Source organism: Lithobates pipiens, unplaced genomic scaffold (genome assembly GCF_037356315.1).
Source record: "Lithobates pipiens isolate NorthernLeopardFrog02 unplaced genomic scaffold, aLitPip1_a1.2 Scaffold_35, whole genome shotgun sequence".
Lineage (NCBI taxonomy): Eukaryota > Metazoa > Chordata > Amphibia > Anura > Ranidae > Lithobates > Lithobates pipiens.
Window position 1 is genome coordinate 12,840,629 of NW_027507811.1, and position 17,287 is coordinate 12,857,915.

General features: G+C 43.8%; 1 protein-coding gene across 1 annotated transcript; it reads left to right on the forward strand.

Annotated features, from left to right (window-relative positions):
* Positions 1 to 7,287: 7,287 nt before the first annotated feature.
* LOC143955239 (uncharacterized) lies at positions 7,288 to 12,391 on the forward strand. The gene is made up of 2 exons (XM_077465320.1): positions 7,288 to 7,412; positions 10,078 to 12,391. The coding sequence occupies exon 2, from the start codon at positions 10,175 to 10,177 to the stop codon at positions 12,182 to 12,184; it is 2,010 nt and encodes a 669-aa protein (XP_077321446.1). The 5' UTR covers positions 7,288 to 7,412; positions 10,078 to 10,174; the 3' UTR covers positions 12,185 to 12,391.
* The last annotated feature ends 4,896 nt before the right edge of the window (positions 12,392 to 17,287 follow it).

A 17,287-nucleotide genomic window follows, 5' to 3' on the forward strand; every position in this document is an offset into this window, starting at 1 on the left:
AGCTGTCAAGGGACAGGCGATTTAAAAAAATCAGGACTATCCCAACAAATCCGGGACTGTTGGCAAGTATGTAAATAGTAGTAGAGTTCTCATAGAAAGCATAATGACAATACGTGGGGCAACCAAATGCTGGAACACACATGGATACAGTAACGTTTTTGTTTATAGGAGTTTATTAGGAGGGGATCGGCATTGGAATGGACGGGTGATTTACATATGAATGTTGCAATATTTGAATATAAATTAAATTCATATGTAAATCACCAAATTCAATTGCATGCAATGTGACCGGTCAGTGCCGGGCAGAGGTACTGATAGTCTAGGGCTTCATGCTGTGATCTCAGGACAAAAGTCGGGATTTAGCCTTCAAGGGACAGGTAACTAAAAATCAGCACTATTCCAACAAATCCGGGACTGTTATAAATATAGTAATAATAATAAGTTCTCCTGGAAAACAGAACTGGTTGGAGATTTGCACCGTCAATAAATTTGTTTTGTTTTATTGCATTCCGTTCTGTATTAGCCGTTAATTCGTATTTCGTAGTTCGTGTCCGAAATTCAATTTGGATTTGTACGAAATACGAATTTTCGTTAGGTTCGTTAACTTTTCCTAACAATTACGAATGTTCGTTATGATGAATTTAAAAAGCAATTATTATGCTCATTAGGAGGGGCTCCCACCATCCCTGTGCTGTGCTCATTATGAGGGGCTCCCACCATCCCTGTGCTGTGCTCATTATGAGGGGCTCCCACCATCCCTGTACTGTGCTCATTAGGAGGAGCTCCCACCATCTCTGTGCTCATTATGAGGGGCTCCCACCATCCCTGTGCTGTGCTCATTATGAGGGGCTCCCACCATCCCTGTGCTTTACTCATTATGGGAGGCTCCCTCCATCCCTGTACTGTGCTCATTATGAGGGGCTCCCACCATCCCTGTACTGTGCCCATTATGAGGGGCTCCCACCATCCCTGTACTGTGCCCATTATGAGGGGCTCCCACCATCCCTGTGCTGTGCCCATTATGAGGGGCCCCCGCCATCCCTGTACTGTGCTCATTATGAGGAGCTCCCGCCATCCCTGTGCTGTGCTCATTATGAGGATCTCAGGCCATTCCTGTGCTGTGCTCATTATGAGGGACTCCCACCATCCCTGTGCTGTGCTCATTATGAGGGGCTCCCACCATCCCTGTGCTGTGCTCATTATGAGGGGCTCCCACCATCCCTGTGCTGTGCTCATTATGAGGGGCTCCCACCATCCCTGTGCTGTGCTCATTATGATGGGCTCCTACCATCCCTGTGCTCATGACGAGGGGCTCCCACCATCCCTGTGCTGTGCTCATTATGAGGGGCTTCCTCCATCCCTGTGCTGTGCTGACTTCCTGGGTTTTTAACTTCATCATAACGAATAATCGTAATTATTATCACAATAATAAAATTGTATTAAAGACCATTTTTATTTTGTCCGATTCTGAATCTCACATGGACTACCAGTAGCAGTCTCCCACTCCCATATTTAAAAAGGTAATTATCCCAACCCCCACTCAGCAGCAGAAGAAGAAAACCTCTGATTGGTCAACAAAACACCAGTCACGTTTCCGTTGTAACGGAACTTGGATCCCAAATTCGTCCAACGAAATTTTGTATACAATTCGGAGGCGTAGAAATTTGTATTTCGGATGTTTCCGAATGTACGAATTTTTGGAAATTCGTACGAATTGAAAATTTGTACGAATTCCCGAAAATTCGTACATTGGTAAGCATCCGAGATACAAATTTCTATGCTTCCGAATTTTATACGAAATACGAAATTTTGTTGACCATTTTCGGATCCAAGTTCCAACGAACTGCACCTGTCTAGAACTGATTTGTTCCCACATTGGCAGAGACTGCACCGTAAAAAAATTGCCCAATGTGTGGGGCATACATGGGGCAATCAACAAGTAACTGTGACAACATACGAATAATTGTACAGTTAGACGGGAACAAAATTAGCCATGGCAGCCATACATATTCAACAAAATGCAGGAACAATAACTGGAACGTAGTCTGCCTGGTGTTTGTATTCTACAGAAAATGTATATATGGACCTTGCCTACCGAAGGCAGAATGGACCTCTGCTAAAACGGACCAACCCATAACATGCGATCAAGATGTCCACCCTTACATCGGTGAGAAGTGAAGGTCTTATTAAAAAGGCAACAGGGGTGTCCAACTTTTATCATGGGCAGCACCAGCATTATGGTTGCCCTCAATGGGCCAGTTGTATCTGTAATGCCGCGTACACACGATCAGACTATCTGGCGGACTTAGTCTGGCGGACAAACCGCCGTAAAGTCTGCTGGACTGTCCGAACTAGCGGACCTGCCCACACATGTGACTTTTATTATCCGCCGTACTTTTGAAATGAACGGACTTGCCCACACATACACACGGAGGAAAGTCCGTTCATTTTGAGCGCGGCTCCAGGTAGCTGGGACCAGCGAAGGAAGCGTCGCTGGCCCCGTCACCTGTTATGGAGTTAAAGGGGAAGCCTTACGCCGAAAAAACGGCGTGGGGGTCCCCCGCTAGGTCCATATCAGACCCTTATCCGAGCACGCTACCCGGCCAGTTAGGAAAGGGGGTGGGGACAAGCGAGCGCCCCCTCCCCCTGAGCCGTACCAGGCCGTGTGCCCTCAAAATGAGGGGGTGCTTTGGGGAAGGGGGGCCGCGCGGCCCCCCCACCCCAAAGCGCCTTGTCCCCATGTTGATGAGGACAAGGGCCTCTTCCCGACAACCCTGGCTGTTGGTTGTCGGGGTCTGCGGGCGGGGGGCTTATCAGAATCCGGGAGCCCCCTTTAATAAGGGGGCCCCTGGATCCCGGCCCCCCACCCTATGTGAATGAGTATGGGGTACAATGTACCCCTACCCATTCACCTGTGAAAAAAATGTAAAAAAAACACAACACACAAGGGTTAAAATAGTTTATTGCACAGCTCCAGAGGTCTTCTGTCTTCGGGGGTCTTCTCGCCGGACTCCTCCTCTATCTTCTGCTAGCTCTTTTACTAGCGGAGGAGCCTGGCTTTCTTCTTCGCCGCCGCCCTCTTCTTCCGACTTCGGGGGGTCTTGTCCCCCTCTTCGGGGGTCTTGTCCTCCTCTTCGGTTCTTCTTGCCGGGCCACCGCGCCTTCTTCTAGCTCTTTTACAAGCGGTGGCCCGGTCTTCTTTTGCCGCCTTCTGTTCTTCTCTTCTGTTCTTTCCGTTTTTTCGGCGTAGGGCTTCCCCTTTAGCTCCATACCAGGTGACGGGGCCAGCGACGCCTCCTTTGCTGGTCCCGGCTACCTGGAGGATGACTTTCCTCCGTGTGTGTGGGCGAGTCCATTCATTTCAAAAGTACGGCGGATAATCTGGCGGACTAAGTCCGCCGCAAAAGTACAGTGTGTGGGCAGGTATGTGAACGGAATGCTGAGACCAATGGAGGCGGAGGCAAGGGGGTGATGCAGTTGCACATAATATAGGTTCAGGTTCTGTAAGAGGGGTTCTGTCGTCCTCTCTGCTGGCGACTACTGAGTTGGTGGGGGGGGGGGGGGGGTAGGCAGAGATGAGCCTCTCCGAGGTTGCATGGAGAACCGTAGGATCTGGCAGAGAAGTTCTGTCCTCCTTGCTGCTGACTGCTGAGATGAGACAAGGTGGGGGCAGAGACAAGGGGGATGCCGCTGCTGTGGGAGAGGTGTGAGAGCCACATGAAATGGCCTTGGGGGGGGGGGGGCCTTGTTTTTTAGCACATGTGGTCTAGGGCAGTGGTTCTCATCCCTGTCCTCAAGCGCCCTCAACAGGCCATGTTTTGGGAATTTTCTCATAGCTGTCCAAAATAGCAAGCCATTGACTCTGATCTACAGCACCTGTGCAAGATAAAGGAAAACCTGCAAACATGGCCTGTTGGGGCTACTTGAGGACAGGGTTGAGAACCACTGGTCTAGGGATTGTCTTTCAGTAGTTTATCGCTTGTAGAACCTGGGATGGCAGAGGGGTGCGGGTGGTATGGGATACTAAAGAAACTTTGAATGGTAACTAGAGGACACTCTTGTCTAGGCTTCTCTGAACTTTATGCCAAGGGCTACTAGGAATGGCCAGAACTGAGACCCTGCAAGATCCGTCTCAGAAAGGGTTACCAAAGGCACATATCCCCCAACACAGTCCCTTGGATCTTGATCTCAGGTCTATTCTCATAATGTCTCTCCTTGAACTCCCCAGGGCAACTACTTTTCCAGCTTTCTCAGATACTCTTCAGTGAAGGAGGGGTGAATACAATTCTCTTCGACAGGGATCTCCAAACTACTACAGCTGTTGCTAAACTACACGTCCCATGAGGCATTGTAAAACTCTGACATTTACAGACATGGCTAAGCATGAAGGGAATTGTAGTTTCTGAACAACTAGAGGGTCATAGTTTGGGGACCCCTGACCTAGGACAGTTGCACACCTTCCAGCTTCAACCCAGCCCTCTTCAGTCCGGATCCTTAGGTGAGACTGCTAAGTTAGCTTCAAAGATGATTAAGAATACCCCCCCAGCTCTTTCACAGCTAGGACCTTAGCGAACATCAGCAAACTCCAACAAAACTTTCTCAGAGGGGCAACAGCCCCTGAGGCTGTAAGACTTTTACAGCAGGAAATGAAAATGGTTTCTCCAGACCCCAGACTATTTATTTTCCTCTCCAGCCACCTACTGGGCACACCTCCCCAGGGATTAGATGCAGCACAATAAATATTCAAGCTGCCTATTTGACTCTTTGCAGCCCACTATGTTCTAGAAGGCAGGGAGAGGCAATCAAACCCTGCAGGTTGTGAATCCCAGACACATCTGAAAGAAACCAACAGCTGCTCCAATGATTACAGAGGAGCCAAAAATAACCGAATGTACCTATCGTTGCTAGCAACCAACCTACATAATTATACACTGAAAGGGTGTACTTTATAATTGGATCAATTTTCAGTTTATTTTTCATTCTTTTCTTTTACCATCTTTATAAATAATATATATATATATATATATATATATATATATATATATATATATGTTTTTTTTCATTCTTTGTATGTTAACTGCGATATAATCTGCGTGAGATAATGTAATAAAGCTTTGTAAATTCAGCCTAATATCTTGTCAGTTTTTTCCTTCTTTAGTTTCACATTTATATGTATTAAAACTTGATCAAATTGTTGTGTTTGTTTTATTTTTTTTATTGTATTGATGTGATGTGAGGTAAAAATCTGTATATGTAATCGTCGATGTATCTCTCATAGAAGAATGGCCCAAGAGGCAGAGGGGAAAATGATGAAACATAATGTAAATGCAATATTTATATATCATAAGGTGGTGATGTCATATCTCCCAGCCGTCCTCCCCCATAGTACCCATCCCCTCATGTTAAGGGCATGTGGCCTTATTTGGTTCAGGAGGGGGGGGGGCACTCGCTCGTCCCCCACCTATTCCTGACCAATACATTACAGCCGCAAGCAAGTTTAAATTACATTTTTTTCTTTAGAAATGTCATTATTGCTGCGGCATGTTCTACACATCACACAGATGCGCCAGTTTACAGGCAGACTAAGGGGACCCCCCCCAGCATGATATTTAACCACGTAAGGACCGCCTCCTGTACATATACGTCGGTACTTTGAAGAGGGATATCTCGGTAATGGCAGCAGCTGCTGCCACAACCGGGATATCCCTCTTTACAGGAGACGGTCCTGTTTACGATAACGTTGGTCTCGGCGCTGGTTCGCCGTGAGATCACCGTTATCGGCGGCGGGAAAGGTGCCTCCCTCCGCTCTCCCGTGCCCTCCGCCGCTTACCGGAGCCGTCGGTAGAGGCAGAGGCGATCGGGTCCTTCTTGCTGCTGGGTATGGAGATGAGTGAGGCTAAGATGGCCCCCACTCGTCTCTATACCAGAGTCAAAACGTCACTTCCGCCCATACCTCTTAAAGGTACATTTTTTTTCAATGTCATTGTTTCCAAAATTAAATTTTTTTTTATTGCATTTAAGTCCAAATATGAGATGTGAGGACTTTTTGACCCCCCCAGATCTCATATTTAAGAGGACCTGTCATGCTTTTTTCTATTACAAGGGATGCTTACATTCCTTGTAATAGGAATAAAAGTGATCCATTTTTTTTTAAACCGTGTAAAAATAAATAAAATCAAGTAAAAAAAATAAGAAAAAATGTTATTTTTAAAACACCCCGCCTCGACAAGCTTGCGCGCAGAAGCGAGCGCATATGTGAATAGCGCCCGCATATGAAAATGGTAGTCAAACCACACATGTGAGGTAACGCCGCGATCGGTAGAGCGAGAGCAATTATTCTAGTCCTAGACCTCCTCCTGTAATGCGAAACATGCAACCTGTAGAGTTTTTTAAATGTCGCTTATAGAGGGTAAAAGTTTGACGCCATTCCACGAGCGGGCGCAATTTTGAAGCATGACGTGTGGGGTATCAATTTACTCGGCGTAACGTTATCTTTCACAATATAAAAAAGAAATTGAGCTAATTTTACTGTTGTCTTATTTTTTTATTCAAAAAAAGTGAATTTTTTCCAAAAAAAAGTGCGCTTGTAAGACCGGTGAGAAAAAAAGTATTGCAATGACCGCCATTTTATTCTCTAGGGTGATAGAAAAAAAAACAATTTTTATATTATAATGTTTGGGGGTTCTAAGTAATTTTCTAGCAAAAAAAATGTTTTAAACATGTAAACACCGAGTCTGAAAAAGAGGCCTGGTCCTTAAGTGGTTAAAGGAATTTTTCATTTTTATTGTTTCACTTTAAGCATCATTAAAATCACTGCTCCTGAAAAAATGCATTGATACATGTCCTCTGGGGCAGGACCTGGGTCCCCGGGTCCCCAAATAACTTGTATATAAGCCTTTAAAATGAGCACTTTTGATTTGACTTTAATAGCCTTTGCATGTTTTGGCCCACCCCTAGCAAGGACCACCATTATATTCTTGAGGACCCCTGCTTTTAGAAAACGTATAATATTTTGCGGGAATAGATATACTTCTAGCTAAAAATGCTGATTTTGAACAATGCGTGAGCAAGAAAACGTCAATATTCCGCAGGGGGTGTAAAAATAGAGTTCAAATATTCTGTTATTGATTCAGATTTACCGGAAATGTAATATGTGTGTGTCTCATAATGTATGAAATATAACTGAAGAATGAGCAAAATATGAAATCATTACACGGGATGCAATTATTAAAATCCCCACAAGATGGTGATATCACTTAGCTTGAGTGGCAGGAAGTGATGTAAGGACAGGAAGTGATGAAACAGGAAATGATGTAAGACGAAGACAAGCCGTTACATAAGATAAGGACAGGAAGCTCCAGGAGAGAGAAGAACGAGGTGGAGAAGAGACATTGCTGGATTACACAGATGAGGTAAAAAGATCTTATTTTATATTTACATCCTTTAACCCCCCCCCCCCGTCATGTCCGTCCTCTTCCTCCATAGTCACTGTGACGTCTTTTACCTCCAGCATCCACTATTACAGACATATCACATCCTGTATATTGGAGTTATTTTATAATATGTGTCCAGATACATCCTAAATATAGAACCATTTATCCAACTGTCCATCCAGAGCCTCTGGTTTATAGACCGTATACATCCTAAATATAAAACCATTTATCCAACTGTCCATCCAGAGCCTCTGGTTTATAGACCGGATACATCCTAAATATAGAACCATTTATCCAACTGTCCATCCAGAGCCTCTGGTTTATAGACCGGATACATCCTAAATATAGAGCCATTTATCCAACTGTCCATCCAGAGCCTCTGGTTTATAGACCGGATACATCCTAAATATAGAGCCATTTATCCAACTGTCCATCCAGAGCCTCTGGTTTATAGACCGGATACATCCTAAATATAGAGCCATTTATCCAACTGTCCATCCAGAGCCTCTGGTGGAATAGTGTGACAATTGGCGTTTTCTCTATTTACACAGAATCATAAAGTAGTGATGAAAATGTATTTATCTCAATGTTCATAGACATCCACCGTCTCTCTTTACAAGACACCACCCAATACCGTGCCTCCACCTCACTGCCTGAAAATAGATAAACAGTGTTAGACCATTCTAAAAGTCAACAAGAAAATCGCTGAGCTTTTGACTGGAGAGGTAACTCTATGAAAGGTCCATCTCCATTCCTCAATATAACGTCATGTTCCCAACAAATGAGGAGGAGATACTGTACATCATATGAAAGGTCCATCTCCATTCCTCAATATAACGTCATGTTCCCAACAAATGAGGAGGAGATACTGTACACCATATGAAAGGTCCATCTCCATTCCTCAATATAACGTCATGTTCCCAACAAATGAGGAGGAGATACTGTACACCATATGAAAGGTCCATCTCCATTCCTCAATATAATGTCATGTTCCCAACAAATGAGGAGGAGATACTGTACACCATATGAAAGGCCCATCTCCATTCCTCAATATAACGTCATGTTCCCAACAAATGAGGAGGAGATACTGTACACCATATGAAAGGTCCATCTGCATTCCTCAATATAACGTCATGTTCCCAACAAATGAGGAGGAGATACTGTACACCATACGAAAGGTCCATCTCCATTCCTCAATATAACGTCATGTTCCCAACAAATGAGGAGGAGATACTGTACACCATATGAAAGGTCCATCTCCATTCCTCAATATAACGTCATGTTCCCAACAAATGAGGAGGAGATACTGTACACCATAGGAAAGGTCCATCTCCATTCCTCAATATGACGTCATGTTCCCAACAAATGAGGAGGAGATACTGTACACCATATGAAAGGTCCATCTCCATTCCTCAATATAACGTCATGTTCCCAACAAATGAGGAGGAGATACTGTACACCATATGAAAGGTCCATCTCCATTCCTCAATATAACGTCATGTTCCCAACAAATGAGGAGAAGATACTGTACACCATATGAAAGGTCCATCTCCATTCCTCAATATAACGTCATGTTCCCAACAAATGAGGAGGAGATACTGTACACCATATGAAAGGTCCATCTCCATTCCTCAATATAACGTCATGTTCCCAACAAATGAGGAGGAGATACTGTACACCATATGAAAGGTCCATCTCCATTCCTCAATATAACGTCATGTTCCCCTACAAATGAGGAGGAGATACTGTACACCATATGAAAGGTCCATCTCCATTCCTCAATATGACGTCATGTTCCCAACAAATGAGGAGGAGATACTGTACATCATATGAAAGGTCCATCTCCATTCCTCAATATAACGTCATGTTCCCAACAAATGAGGAGGAGATACTGTACACCATATGAAAGGTCCATCTCCATTCCTCAATATAACGTCATGTTCCCAACAAATGAGGAGGAGATACTGTACACCATATGAAAGGTCCATCTCCATTCCTCAATATATCGTCATGTTCCCAACAAATGAGGAGGAGATACTGTACACCATATGAAAGGTCCATCTCCATTCCTCAATATAACGTCATGTTCCCAACAAATGAGGAGGAGATACTGTACACCATATGAAAGGTCCATCTCCATTCCTCAATATAACGTCATGTTCCCCTACAAATGAGGAGGAGATACTGTACACCATATGAAAGGTCCATCTCCATTCCTCAATATGACGTCATGTTCCCAACAAATGAGGAGGAGATACTGTACATCATATGAAAGGTCCATCTCCATTCCTCAATATAACGTCATGTTCCCAACAAATGAGGAGGAGATACTGTACACCATATGAAAGGTCCATCTCCATTCCTCAATATAACGTCATGTTCCCAACAAATGAGGAGGAGATACTGTACACCATATGAAAGGTCCATCTCCATTCCTCAATATATCGTCATGTTCCCAACAAATGAGGAGGAGATACTGGCTTGGGTGTACCATATCATCTGATCTGATTTATCTTTACTGTTAGCTGTTATGATTGTACCCAACTCAATGCCAGAGCTCTGGGAAAGTGTTGAATGATATACATGACTTCTTAACGCAATGTGTATAAAAACTAACATAACATATATAAAAAATGTTTTTCAGCATACGGACAGTATTTTTGGAATTTAAAATGTTTGGAGAGACGTCCTATTAAATCTCCATATTGTACTTCAGAAGTTGGTGACATTGCACAATATCAATGGATCCTTCCAATCCTGAGGACTCTTCTGATAAATCCCATACTATGACCTCAGATGTCCATCTAAGATCAATGGATCCTTCTAATCCTGAGGAACCTTCTGATACATCCCATACTATGACTTCAGATGTCCATCTAAGATCAATGCATCCTTCTAATCCTGAGGAACCTTGCAAAACATCCCATACTATGACTTTAGATGTCCATCTAAGATCAATGGCTCCTTCTAATCCTGAGGAACCTTCTAAAACATCCCATACTATGACCTCAGATGTCCATCTAAGATCAATGGATCCTTCTAATCCTGAGGAATTGTCTGATAAATCCCATACTATGACTTCAAATGTCCATCTAAGTTCTCACAATGCTGACAGATCAACTCATCCATCCGATCCCCAGAAGCCCTCTTCAAGCCATGAGGAATCTCACACAGATGGGAGCTCATTGTCATGTTTGGTGTGCGGGAAATCATTTACTAAGAAAAAATTACTTCTTAAACACCAGAAATCTCACAAGTCTGAGCGTCCTTATTCATGTTCAGAGTGTGGAAAATGCTTCTCTAGGAAAGATCACCTTGTTGTGCACCAGAGAATTCACAAGGATGAGCGTCCCTATTCATGTTCGGAGTGTGGAAAATGTTTCTATAGGAAAGATAAATTAGTTGAACACCAGAGAGTTCACAAAGGGGAGCGCCCTCATTCATGTTCAGAGTGTGGAAAATGTTTCTATCGGAAAGATAAATTAGTTGCACACCGGAGAAATCACACGGGTGAGCGCCCTTATTCGTGTTCGGAGTGCGGAAAATATTATTCTAATAAAAGTAGCCTTGTTATACACCAGAGAATTCACAAGGGTGAGCGCCCTCATTCGTGTTCGGAGTGCGGAAAATTATTTTCTAATAAAAGTAACCTTGTTACACACCAGAGAATTCACACGGGTGAGCTTTGTTATCCATGTTCAGAGTGTGGGAAATTCTTCAATAGGAAAGATAAATTAGTTGAACACCAGAGAGTTCACAAGGGTGAGCGCCCTCATTCGTGTTCGGAGTGTGGTAAAAGTTTTACAAGGAAAGAAACCCTTCTTGTGCACCTGAAATGTCATACAGGAGAACGTCCCTTTCCCTGTTTAGAGTGTGGGAAAAGTTTTTTTAGTAAACAATACCTTCTTAGACACCAGAGAATTCACACAGGTGAGCGTCCCTTTTGCTGTTCAGAGTGCGGGAAGTCTTTCTCCGAAAAAGGAAGCCTTCTGAAACACCAAAGAGTTCATACTGGTGAGCTTCCCTATACATGTTCGGAATGTGGGAAATGTTTTATTTCAAAAGAAAATCTTCGTATTCATCTGATAACTCACACAGGTGAACATTCCTATTCCTGTTCAGAGTGCGGAAAAGGTTTTGCCTTCCAATGGCACCTTCTTAGTCACCAGAGAATTCACACGGGTGAGCGTCCCTTTTTCTGTTCAGAGTGCGGGAAACGTTTTTCTGAAAAAGGAAGCCTTCAGAGACACCAAAGACATCACACTGGCGTGCGTCCCTATTCATGTTCAGAGTGTGGGAAAAGTTTTTCACACAAAGTATCTCTTCTTAGGCACCAGAGATTCCATACGGGCGAGCGTCCCTTTTCCTGCTTAGAGTGTGGAAAATGCTTTTCTCAACAAGGAAATCTTCGTAAACACGAAAGATGTCACGCTGGTAAGCAGTCAAGCGAACGTCCTTATTCATGTTCAGAGTGCGGGAAATGTTTCGCCGTGAAAGGAGGCCTTGCTAGACACCAGAGAATTCACTCAGGTGAGCGTCCTTTTTTATGTTCAACGTGCGGGAAATGTTTCACTGCCAAAGAGGGCCTTGTTAAACACCAGAAGACTCACTCAGGCGAGCGTCCCTATTTATGTACGGAGTGCGGGAAATGTTTCACTGCGAAACAATACCTTCTTTCTCACGTGACAAGACACATCTCAGAGCATCCAAACGACTTTCAGACTGTGGTAGATGTTGTACAGATCACATAAGTCTAATCGGAGAGAAGGTGCCTACTGACGTGTTTCGACAAATGTCCAGTGGCTTTTATCAGGTGGAACTGTTCAGTCCATAGGACACCTGGAGGATAATAAATGATTATATAATGGGGGGCATCCTGGCAAAAGTCATGTTTTGTTTATAGGTGAAGCTTATTAGTGTTATGTACAGCCTTGAAATAAAGGACATTCTACGAAGTAGCATTCATCTCAATGTATATTTACTCAGAAAATCTCCGTACAGAGGACCACCCAAAGGGAGTGATTCTGAATTCATCACGGTTACAGGGTTTTATAAGAAAATGATAACATGATAGTTTATGTGTGGGAAAAAGTCAAAATAGAAATTACACAATACATTCCAGGATAATCTATTTCATATTTCACATGGTCATTTTTGCCATAACACAATAACAACTTTAAAGGTCATGCTTTATCTCATGTCAACAGTACAGGACATCTCATGTGAAGCAAATAACAAGTGAATAACAAGATATGTGTTGCAATATTGAGAATACCCAAGAAGAATTAAAAAACATTATATAAAGAAATACATTCTTATATTGAAGGGGAACTCTGGGTTATATACAGATATGTGTTACATATGTCTTCATATCTTGACATCCCTCCTATGTTTGTAATTCCTTGGGTATTTCTCTTTAAACTTCCTCTATGTCTCTGGGTTGACCTCCAGGTATACGAGCCACCATCTCATGAGCAGGTCTAACTCTTGACCTTTAGGGCTCAAAAGAACCAGTGTTAGTACAAGCTTTCCAAATAGCGCTACAAGAAGTGGTAGTTATTTTAAAACAACATTTGAATAACATAGGTGCACATTTGATTATAAGGATTATAAGTATAAAGCCCCGTACACACGAGAGGACTTATGTCCGACAGACTTCCAAAGGAGTTCCGTCGGAGTTCTGCTGGAATTCCAACGGAGTTCTGACAGACTTTTTCGGCCGAACGGACTTGGCCACACACGATCACACTAAACTCCGACGGATTCGAACGTGATGACGTACGACCCGACTCGAATAAGGAAGTTCATAGCCAGTAGCCAATAGCTGCCCTAGCGTCGGTTTTAGTCCGTCGGAGTAGCATGCACAGGAGCGGATTTTTCGAAGGGGACCGGGTCCGGCGGAGTTCCTTCGGAAAAATTTGAAGCATGTTCCATATTCTAAAGTCCTTCGGACTTTGGTGAGTCAAAAGTCCGTTGCAGCCCACACACGATCGGATAGTCTGACGGACTCAGTCCTTCGGACTTTGGATGTTGAAAAGTCCGCTCGTGTGTACGCGGCATAATGATACCAACAATATATAGGATACCATGTAATATACCAGCAAACCAACCTCCAATGCCTGAAAACCAGTTGGCAGGATTAAGCCAGGAAGTCCAGCTTTCCCAGCTTCCTTCAACCCAAGCAGTTTCAGTATGCTCTTTCCGAAAATTGAGCTTAAGCTGTTGTACCTGTTCTACATGTGAAATGATAGCATCTTCTGCTTTAGTATCATTTCCAATGTAGTTACAACAGCCTGTTCCCACTATGGTGCATATTCCTCCCTGGCTCGCTGTAAGATAATCCAGCACCAGCCGGTGCTGCAAAATCTCCTTTTTAACCATTTTTAGTTCTGTGGCAAGCATCACAAAGTTCATATCATACAATGCTGTAATATTATTGATCAAGTCAGCTAAATCAATGATAAAACTGAATGCCTTTTTGATACAACATTTATTTACCCATGGTATGGAGAATATTGGCTTTATCTCCCTGTCATGGGACTCTATACTAGTACCAAGGTCACTATTATAAGTGTTATTAGTATTTTCCTCAACATTAACTAGGGGTACCTCAATGTTAGTCTCAATGTTAGTCTCACCCTCCTTGTTCATGTCAGAATCTTTAACCTCATCATGATTCTCTTCCTCCCCCCCAGGTTCTGACTGAGAATCTAAATCTCTTTTTAAAAGATGTATGGGGATTTTCCGGATTTGGGACTCCTTAAACTCATCGTTACTCATATACCAAGTGGCAGGTATTATGCCCCGTACACACGAGCGGACTTTTCGACATCCAAACTCCGACGGACGGAGTCCGTCAGACTATCCGATCGTGTGTGGGCTGCAACGGACTTTAGCTTCGCTAAAGTCTGACGGACTTTAGAAATGAAGCATGCTTCAAATTTTCCCGACGGAACTCCGCCGGACCCGGTCCCCTTCGAAAAATTCGCTCGTGTGTGTGCTACTCCGACGGACTAAAACCGACGCTAGGGCAGCTATTGGCTACTGTCTATGAACTTCCTACGTCGAATCCAGTCGTACGTCATCACGTTCGACTCCGTCGGAGTTTGGTGTGATGGTGTGTGGTCAAGTCCGTTCGGTCGAAAAGTCCGCCAGAACTCCGTCGGAACTCCGGCGGAACTCCTTTGGAGGTCTGTCAGACTTAATCCCTCTCGTGTGTACGGGGCATAACTCTCCCAAAATAACAAACCCCCATAGAATTTAAAGGGATCCAATTATATGCTTTCTTCCCACATATAAAGTAATAACCTGGGGGAGCTGCACAAGCCTTCTTGAAATTATACCCCTGCAAACACATTAATAATTTCATATTGTTTTGCCTAGAATGTTGTCGATGCGTGTAGTCATGTAGTTCCTGATACCGATCTGTGCTCCATGCTGTATCCTTACCATCAAACCAATATCTGATCTCAGCATTGTTCATACAGTTAGAGTTCCCAATAGGTCTGGTAGTACTTTGAAAACCTTGAGTAAGCAGCTCCGATGAATATTCTCGAGTGAAGTTTATGCAGACAGAGGGGATTGTCATTGGAGCATTAGTGAACAACAGGAGTGAAACAACTCTGTCAACCATAGTTCTGCTTACATCTTCAAAGTGAGCATTGTTCTCTATTTCAGCCAATGTGCTGGGCACACCTAATAAGGGTATAGTCTTATGTGATATAGGTGCGTGTGTGCATATCCAGCAATTAGAAATGTTCAGTTTCTTTGCTGCCTGTAGGTGCATGGACACAAAGGAGTTATGAAAGGGTTCACCCAATTTAACATGATACTCATGAGTGTCTCTTCTTGCTCTTTGATTGGGATTACGGCTTTCTTCAGGTTGCAATTTCTCACTTGTGACAGTGGCATTGAAAAGGTAGGTGTCATGTATCTTACCCTTTTCTTTATGGTATGTCCATTCGAATGCCATGACTGTAATCCACACCACCGCTCCACCACAGAGGATAACGCTCCATAACGCCACATTCGGTCTAGGCCCCAGGAGATTCATTCTGGAGTCTTCTGGCTCTGGCACGAGTAATTGGCGGTGATGACCTAGAAGGCAAGGGTAAAGAAGAATACCTGCTACCAGCAGACTGATCTGTATGTTCCTTCGGAGCTACAGTCTTTTTACAATGGGAACCATGAACCCAGTACTTGTAGTCTTTCAGCTTCACTGCAGTTGGAGATACAAGAATGATCTGAAACGGACCTTTCCACCTAGGAGACAAAGTGGTCCGGGGTGTATGATTCTTGATGTACACCCACTCTCCTGACTTTAGTCCATGCGTTCCGTCACTTGTGTCCACTGGTTGTCCTGCTTTGGCTCTGAAAAAAGTATCAGAAAACACATTTGCCAGTCTGCGCACATAGTCTATCATGGTATCTTGACCATTTCTCAAATTTACTGTCTCTGGGGGTGCCAAAGGTGCAGGAAGTCTCCGAGGTGGTCTTCCAAATAGTATGTCGAAGGGTGATAGCCCGTGTTTTTCTTTAGGGGTAGTCCTAATGGTAGCTAAAGCTATAGGCAATGCTTCTACCCATGTGCTTTTCCCATTAGCAGTTATTTTTGCAAGGTATCTCTTTAACGTCTGGTTAGTGCGTTCAACCATCCCACTAGCTTGTGGCCTATATGGCGTGTGCAGCTGCTGTTTTATTCCCAAAATAGCCACTACTTCTGCCATCAGTTTATTATCAAAGTGTGTACCTCTATCTGAGGAAATGACAGACCCTATACCAAACCGTGGTATTAATTCTCTCGTAAGACATTTAACTACCGTACAGGCATCATTCTTCGCAGTGGGGAAGCTTTCAACCCAGTTCGAAAATTGACACACACAAACCAAAAGATACCGGTAACGGCCACAAGGGGGCATATCTGAGAAGTCAATTTGCACAATTTGAAATGGCTCCTCAGTATGTGGAATATGCTTCATAGGAGTGGGCACTGGTTTTGCAATGTTATGCATTTGACATATTGCACATTCATTAATCTATTTAGCAGCATATGTATGAAAGCCTGGAGCCCACCAGTGTTTGTTCGCCACCCAACACATCCCTCCTGTTGAGACATGGCAAAGCCCATGGCTCAAAGCAAACAAATAAATAAACAGAGTTTGAGGAGCAACCATTTTTCCCTTCATAGTCCACAGGCCATCCTTATCACAAACAGCCCCTTTGGAGCACCAGGATGGTCTGTGAGGTAAGTTTTCCTGTAAGGCAGACAAAAATGTGTAAATCAACAGGTAAATCAGTCAGAAACAACATAGGCATGGTACTGGATGGCTATTTGTAGATTGCCCCTTTAGCATATTCATTGGCTTGTTACACAAAATAGGTAGTAAGGTTTACTATAGTCAGGTAGCCCAAGAATTGGGGTTGTCAGTAAAATTTCTTTAATTTCTTTCTTCACTGCTGGGGTTACCGTATATACTCGAGTATAAGCCGAGATTTTCAGCCTCTTTTTTGAGGCTGAAAGTGCCCCCTCGGCTTATACTCGAGTCACCGCTGTCTGACTGCTCGATCAGCGTATCGAGCAGACAGACAGCGGCCATTCTAAAATTCAAAAGCCGCGCCTCCGCCTCCGCCTTCGCCTGTGATAGGCGGAACACTGAATTTCCCAGCAGTCAGTGTTCCGCCTATCACGGACATCCGCTCATCCTCGTACTACGGACGAGGATGAGACGATGTCCGTGATAGGCGGAACACAGGCTGCTGGGAAATTCAGTGTTCCGCCTATCACAGGCGAAGGCGGAGGCGCGGCTTTTGAATTTTAGAATGGCCGCCGAGAAGAGCGGCGATCCTGGAAGGAC

What these genes read in the sequence shown, in the direction of transcription:
- LOC143955239 (XM_077465320.1), top strand. Translation starts at nt 10,175, where the DNA reads ATGGATCCTTCCAATCCTGAGGACTCTTCTGATAAATCCCATACTATG.